At 38.6% G+C, this 8,213-nt stretch overlaps 1 protein-coding gene across 1 annotated transcript; it reads right to left on the reverse strand.

The window, feature by feature from the left end:
* Positions 1-1,081: 1,081 nt before the first annotated feature.
* LOC134210780 (pescadillo homolog) lies at positions 1,082-3,270 on the reverse strand. Its single transcript, XM_062687038.1, has 2 exons — positions 3,052-3,270; positions 1,082-2,985 (listed from the first exon to the last, which is right to left on the reverse strand). The coding sequence occupies exons 1-2, from the start codon at positions 3,070-3,072 to the stop codon at positions 1,177-1,179; spliced, it is 1,830 nt and encodes a 609-aa protein (XP_062543022.1). The 5' UTR covers positions 3,073-3,270; the 3' UTR covers positions 1,082-1,176.
* Positions 3,271-8,213: the final 4,943 nt, after the last annotated feature.

Genomic DNA, 8,213 nt, shown 5'->3' on the forward strand with positions numbered 1-8,213 from the left:
CCGAGATGCTCAAAGCTGACCCCATGACATCCGCTCAACTACTGCATCGTTTATTTCGTAATATCTGGGACACCGCAACTTTCCCGGTCGACTGGATGCACGGCATATTAGTGAAGGTGCCCAAAAGGGTGACCTGACTGTATGCGATAACTGGCGATGCATTATATTGCTGTGTACCGTTCTCAAAGTTCTATGCAAAGTTATTCTAGCTCGGATTTAGGAGAAGATCGATGCGACTCTCCGACTGTGCCGGAAGATCCTGTGTGGACCATATTGTCACGCTCCACATTTACTTGGTATTTACCTATTGAATACGAAAAATCTTTCGACCGTCTCAATCATTAGAATATGTTAAGCGCCCTGAGACGCAAGGAGATCCCTGAGAAAATCATCGGCCTCATCGAGGCACAGTACGAGGCCTTTTAGTGTAGAGTGCTGCACAATGGGGTCTTGTCCAACCCTATCCGGGGTCGTAGCTGGTGTGACGCAAGGATGTTACTGTTCCTCATCGTAATCGTCGAGATTCTGGTAGATGCTGGGCAACCAGTGGAGAATGTTGAAAGCTTCCAATATCTTGGTAGCCAAATGGCGTCAGACGGCGGTACCAAGATCGGCATAGGCGCACGGATCAAATAGCAAGGGCTGCCTTTGCGAGTTTAAAAATATCTGGAAAAACAGGCAGATAAGTAAACGCACCAAAATATGAATTTTCAAGTCTACCATGAAATCTGTGCTGTTATACGCACGGAATACGGAAATCTTTCAAGTCGGCCCTTTGCACCTCCCCTCGACTTACGGAGACAACGCAGTTAACTAAATTCAAGGGAATTTAAATTTCATCCAGTGAAGGAAAATATCGAGTTAGGAAGAGTTCACTGTACTAAATAATTGAAAACATCCTTGCTACAATTGGAAATCAGCAGAACATTGCAGGAGAGGAAAGCCCAGAAGCTCATGGCAAGGAAATAAAAGAAGTCGACCAAAATTTAAACTGCTGTTAGTTACAATATATATGATGGAAATATGTGCACGATGAGGCAGTTTTAAAGATTAAGGATGTCATTTTTATCATATCATCACATTTGTTTAAAATAGTTTATAATTATTTATTTTATTCATCGAAACTGAATAATCGGTACTAAGCTACTAACAAACTCACCAAAAGCGACTAACGACCTAAGACAGAATTTCCTTGCGCTGTGCTTTCCTCTTCTGCGTCTGTTCCTGGCGTTTCTGTTTGTCGATCTGTTGTCGTTTCTCTCGCAGCAAATTTGCCTCCTTCGTCGCTTTCTTCTGCTTATCAAGTAGATTTCTGTACAGCTTCTTGTGTCTCGATTTAACCATTTTTGCTCGCAAAGCTTCCTCCTGTTTGGTCAGTTGCTTCTGCTCCTTGGGATTTTCTCTGTAAACCTGACCGCTGACTACGGCCATCTTTTGCTTCTTCTCCGTTCGCTTCTGCTGTTCGTCCTTCTCTACCGGCTCTTGATCACCATCATCGTCTTCTTCACCGTCGACTTCTTTCGATTCACCGCTGTTAAATGCTTCGGCCTTTTCCTCCCTGAATGCCTTAACCAAAGCGTAGTCCAGTTGAACCTGTTTGCGTGCTTCCTGCATCCCAATGTCTTCATCCTCATCATCGGAAATACCATCGGCACCGCGTTCTGGTTTCTCAAACTCACCTCCAGTTTGCATGGCGGCTTCTTCCGGTGGAACATAAACCGCATCGTCCCGATTAAACGGCGACAAATGTGGAGGCAAAACGGCGCCAATAAAATAGCTGTTTGTGGGAAGCAGTTTTCTCTGATTTACGCTATCGAAGACCCATTGAGGCTGAACGTAATCCCGGGAAATGTACTGATTATTCAGACTGGGACGATCCACAATTTGATGGGTGATAGTCTCATCTGTTTCGTCGAAAGTGGATCCAGCAAATAGATGTTTGTCCCATGATACCTTTCCTCCGAAGCAACGAATCATGAAAACCAAAGGTTCTCTTGGAACTTCACGATTTATGAAGAATTTCAAACCCTTGAACAGATTCTTCAGCTTGTTCAAACTCAAAGCTTCTTCGTGCATTTTGCGGACCTGCTCGGAATCCTTATCGTTATCCAAAAGCTTCAAATCAATTTCCTCATCCTCCTCTTCAGCTCCCTGCCGATCAGATCTCAGCAAATCCATGTTCAATGCTGCGATACGTTCCGAAACGAAGGTCTCCTCGTTTGATCTGCTTTCTTCTGAATCAATAGAAACGGAGAACTGTGGTGGATAAACCAAATTAATCGAGTTATACAGCCGATAGTTGACAAAACCGGCCATAACCGTGAAAAAATCGGCAAACGACTTCATAATTTTAAAGTCCACATATTCTTTCCTCTGGGGCTGATATGGATAGTAATGCGGCACGATCCAAGTTATCAATTCTCCTTTAATATCCGCCTGGAAGTAGTAGCCCTTGATGGAAACGAACACCTTCCTCAGCGCCTTCGCCGCAATCACGTAATGCATGAACTCAATTGTGAGCCTTCTGGCCAAGGTGGTGATATCTCTTGTAACGACCTTCATTGCCGGGAACGTGCTGAACAGGAATAACAACGTCATGCAGTCGTCCAGTTCCTTAATTGCATCGATGAAAGTCGGGAATCGCTCCTTGATGATGTGATCCAGCTTGATCTCCGGATAGTTAGCCATGCGAACATTCTTCAGCAAATGATTCGCCTTTGCCCTGGCATGGGCAATCCTTCTGTTGAAAATCTTCCGATCTCGTAGTGTCCAAACGATCGGTTCGTGCAGCAGGAACGTGATGTCTTTCTTATGGTACAGAATCTTGATGTCTGTACTTCCGCGCTGGGCAATGACTCGATGTTTTGGCTCCCGCGGATAAATCCCCTTCAAAATGCAAAGCCTACGGAAATCCTGCATAGATAACTGGAGTTTCCGCATCGCTGCCTTCCGGGTCAGGTATTGGGCACCCTCACCGGATTGGTACTAAAACGTTAAAAAAACATCGGTAAACATAACCTCAAAAACCTTCGTAAAACGTCGTACGCATACCTTGTGATTCCGTTTGACCATGTTGCAAGGTCGGAATTTGAATTACGGTCGAACACTTGTTATTTATCTCCCTTTAATTTTAGAGCACTTTCAAGAATAATAACTTTATAAGCTTAAAAAAATGGAAAATATGACCTCAAGTACACTGGCAAGCTGCAATCATGCTTGCGATTCGGTTTGGAAAAGAGATTGTTTTGGCTTTGGAATTTCAACCACGTTTGTTTGTTGTGTTGACAGTTTCACTCGTGACACGTGAAACGATTTGTAACTACATTTTGACATAAGAGATGCAAATAACATTTAGAGATGTTAGCCGAGTTTTTTATTTGCAAAATGTATATATCTCGCGTAACATATGATTACGGCTTATACCAAAACCATGATTACACGCAGCACAATTTCTCACGATTGAATTATTGCGCTTTTTGCACTTTATACACGCAGCAGAATTTAGTATGATTAAATCTAAAAAGTTTATTGTTGAATTCAATAATAGGCCTATTATTGCATCAAAAACATTTTGTTGTGGATCCAACAATGTTTTATTGTTGAAACTACAATAATATTTTTATTTCAACAATATTTGATTTTGTTTTGAACTTGCCTAATACTAAATACACACTGGTGGTACAAGGACCGTGGTATACCACGGTTATGTATCACACCAAATTTTTTTCGCCGAAAATCAGCAAAATTTTGCTGAATTTTGCCGAGCTGAATGATCAGCAATTAATTCAGCAAAAACAAATTACTGAAAGTTTCAGTAAGGTGAACTGTCATTTGGTTTGACGACTATTCACTGAACCATCAGCAAATTCAAAAGGTTTGCTGGAAAATTCAGTAAGTTCGGCCATTGCAGGATTTGACAGCTTCATGCTGATACTTTTCAGCAAAATGCATTATCAGTGTTTTAATTGCGCATAAATTATTAAAAAAAAATACAGTTTGTTTTGTTCTTGCGTTTTTAAAATTTATTTGTCTTATATAAACGTAACATAATATACACTACATATAGGAAATAATGTCCATATTTTCGACGATTTTCGAACCAGGATGACCAAAATCACACCGCATCATAGGAAGACATTTGTTTGCTGGCTGTTGGCTGATTTGTTGGCTGAAAAATATTCAAATTGATTTCACATGAATTATCTCCACGCATCTCAAATATGTGATACATTAGATTTGGCATACTTACAGGACTCATGTTGTATAAAACGTACTTTGTAATATATGTTTGAGGAACACGAAAGCAGTAGTAATTATCACCTTTTCCACGAAACTTATGGCCGTTTTTTTATGTTTGACAGTTAATGGAAAATACTGAAAAATCAGTAATTTGGAAAAGTATACTGATTTTCAGCAAACACGAATCAATTTACTGACTTTCAGTAAGCTTTGAATTTGCTGGTTGTTTTTCAGCAAAGCATTTTGCTGAAATACTTTTTAAGAAATTGGTGTGTACCCTAGTACATATTGTACCATGGTTTTCCACGTTGTACCAGCATGGTACAAGGTGACACACCTGTGGTACAACTTGTACCATGGTACGAATACCATCAGTGTGTCATTAGTATAATTAAGAAATAGTATGTAATTTTTTAAGACTTATTCCAAGATTAATTCCAATAAACATGAAAATATGTTTGCCACGCGAAAATGATAAAAACGAAGTGTTGAATTAACAATAGTGCTGTACATAAGGATGGTGGAAATGATAGGAAACCGAAGGTAAACTCATAGCTGATTCAAATTCCTGCAATTTTTGATATTCACACTATTCTTTCAATAATTACAGGGCTTATGAAATCGTCTTGACAACCAATGGACGCTCTTCTTCCAGCAGGTGGATTGCCGTCTCTGTGCATAATGAAGGGCCTGACAAATTAGATCACATAAACAGTGGTAATAATTCATGATTTACAAAAATAATATGACAATAAAGTGGTACTTTAACATCTATTACTATTTGTTCTTTTTTTATTGGCCTCAAAATAATAAATAACTCCATACAATCGAATACATTATTATTGCTTCAACAATATTTTATTGTTGAATCAATCCTCTATATTACATTGAATCAAAAATACAGAGACAATTAATTCAACAATAATATTGTTGAATCTACTCTCAACAACACTATTGCTTTGATTGTAGAAACAACAATATTCTTGATTGACTCAAAAGATAAATATTATTAGCCCTGAGTTAACAATATTTATTGTTGAATTCAAACCGGAATATTGTTGTTTCTACAATATATTTTTCTGCGTGTAAGAGTTCTGCGAGATTTTTTTCTCACAGTCATCTTTTCTCACACTCAATACACTCAAAAAAGTTTGATTTTCCGTGCATAATATTTGAGGGTGAGTGCCCAATCTGAAAACAAATAGACGTCAAATCATGGCGGGAATCGATTTAGTGTACACTCTTACATGTGACTAACGAGTAATGGGTTATAATTGGGTAAATTTTAGTAACAAAAATCGATCAAGCCGAAATGAGAGTGAGTGTGAGAAAAAGAAGCGGGCAAATCACAATCTACACATAACTCTTCAAATTGGTGAAATCGGCAATAATAATATGTATTATTGTACGTGGATTTCCCTATTGGACCCGACCGATCGAAATAGTCGCTCCTTGAACGGTCGTTGAGATCGCCGTTTTCACCTTCACACCCGTTTTCATAGTAAAATCTGTCAAAACTGACAAGTCTGCCACGTGCTTTTTGCTGTTTTCCTCGGACTTCTTTTTCTTTTTCTGATGTTTTGACATTTTGACAAGCAGCAAAAAACAAGGTAATATACAAGGGGTGGGTCGCTGAGCACAATTTAATTTGTGTTCATTTTATACAACGTGATTTTATGTGCCACAATGTGCCACACATTGTGCCTCACCTCAACTATGTCACATTGTCATGTTGACAATCAGAAAAATTCGGCAACACTTGCAAACGTCAACATCAAGCTGTCCACTTGACTGATCGTCGTGATCGCGGGGAAAATGTAGAAACAAAAACAAAACCAAATACTTTTTCGACGTAAATTCAATTTAGCGACTGAGTTTACATTTTGGCTGGGACTCAGTATTTGCCAAGCGTTGTGAAAATATCAGTAAACAGGCTGCGGGCTGCGGGCGTATTGAGGTGTGCCTTTTCCCAGACAGATTCCCCAACTGGATATTAAAAATACGAGCTTCTGCGTGCCGCAAAAGGTGAAGACATTCCCGTCAATCAAAAGCTTTTAAATGGTTTTCCTCGCATCGCAGAGAGAGGTGAAATTAACAGCAAAGAAGCATTTTGTTATCATCTTGATAGGTTTAAGAAACGACGGTAAAACAACGAACCAACTGCCTGGTCGGATTCCAAAAATACTCCAAAAAATCATCATCTTTGCTGGCATGCCGTCAATGAGGGAATTGAGAAATTTCCTCCTGGTGGAATTTTAAACTCAAAACAATAACAGTTTTATAGTGGTTCTTTGCATCCTATACTAATCTGTTACAATTAGTTACAAACCCTAGAAATTCAGATGTATTGCAAATTATTAACGCCATACAGCTCATCTAGCTTCCGGAAGTATCGGGAATGTGTGATGCTTAAAAGTAGGGTAAATGGGACAAATATAAGCGTCTTATTAAAATAGAAAGTACTTAGTTTTGTGTTTTAACCCGTTCGACAAATTTGTAATTTTCGTGCTCGTTTTATTCGAGATTAGAAAAAACTTAGATAAGGATAGTAATATGGTTTGTTCCATGCATTTGTTCACAATTCACTTTTTCATCGCAAACATGTATGGAAGAAATAAGTTATTTATATGAATATTAATGATCTGGCTGATCTGTTCAAAATATATTTTAGTTACAAGACAATGATTGTCGCTTCGGTTCCCTTTGTTCCGAAACATGTTGGGTACCGATCTGTCAAATCGTATGTATTTTTCCTTCATTGACATTTAGCACCGTATTCTCGCCAACAAAAGATGCTCCGGACAGCGATAATCTTTATCTTGCATGTAACTAAAATATCTTTTATCTGTTCCCATCAAAACTATGATTCCTACTAATCTTTATATTTTCATATCATGATCATCATCGTGATAATATTCTGGTTTAATATTATCACATATGATGGGGTCTCCAGTAGCCGGCGTATGATTGCCAATTCGGAGCTGGCGAGTTCAATTCTCGGTTTGGTCTAGGATGTTTTCGGGTTGGAAACATTCTCGACTCCCTGAGCATAGTGAAAAGCTTTCAATTAAGAACTGAGGAAATGCTAATAGAACACTAAGTTGAAAAGCAGGCCAGTTCCAGTTGAAATGTAGAGCCATTGAAAAAGAAGATATGATGTTAGTAGTATAGCAAGAAAGTGTTTTATGTTCAATTATTCACGATGTTGATGATAAATTTTAAATTCGTGATAAAATTGCTGTTTTAGAGACATATGCACCTCGTAGCATGCGGGAAATACTAGTCGCTCGACTTGTATTCCTTTTTTAATCACCATTAATAATTAATATGTGCTCAATATTGGGTGAATTACCCTATGTATTTGAAAATAAATCAAAACAAGATTGGGCAAGGCTGCCAGTATTTTTGTTAAGATTATTCAAATGTCAAAGCTGTGCCGCAGTGTGCCACAGCGAGTGCCACATTGGTGCATCAAAGGCTGGAAATATGTGCTCGGAACATTGTGCTCAGCGTCCCACCCCTTGACAACCCCCCTTTTTAATTGTAAAAGTCCCATTTACCATTCATTTTATCGTGGAAAACCATTATTTCTCATGTGATTTTATTGTCAAAATTCCATTATATTCAATGGTAAAAATTATGTTTTAAATGGTGTTGTAACAATAAAATTCATGATATTTTAATGATATTTTTTATCCGGGAATCCACAATATAGTAAAAAAATTTGGGGTTGTATACAAGACACGACCGCTCGACGTAAACTACTTAAAATCAAATATAGTACACTGAACCAACTATTCCGCTCTATATAGAAGAGAAGGAACCATCCCACGACAATACTACCCAGCTTTAGCAGCATCTCCCACTATATGAAGGAGTAGAGACTCCACTGTCTAGCGGCTGGACCACCCCGTTCATACAACCCAGTCCAATAATAGATAATATCCTAAAAGTAGGCAATTACCGAGGATTGG

The sequence above is a fragment of the Armigeres subalbatus genome, chromosome 2 (assembly GCF_024139115.2).
Source record: "Armigeres subalbatus isolate Guangzhou_Male chromosome 2, GZ_Asu_2, whole genome shotgun sequence".
Classification (NCBI taxonomy): Eukaryota; Metazoa; Arthropoda; class Insecta; order Diptera; family Culicidae; genus Armigeres; species Armigeres subalbatus.

What these genes read in the sequence shown, in the direction of transcription:
- LOC134210780 (XM_062687038.1), bottom strand. Translation starts at nt 3,072, where the DNA reads ATGGTCAAACGGAATCACAAG. An exon ending in TGGTCAAACGGAATCACAAG is followed by an intron (nt 2,986 to 3,051) that starts GTATGCGTACGA and finishes TTAACGTTTTAG; the next exon opens with TACCAATCCGGTGAGGGTGC.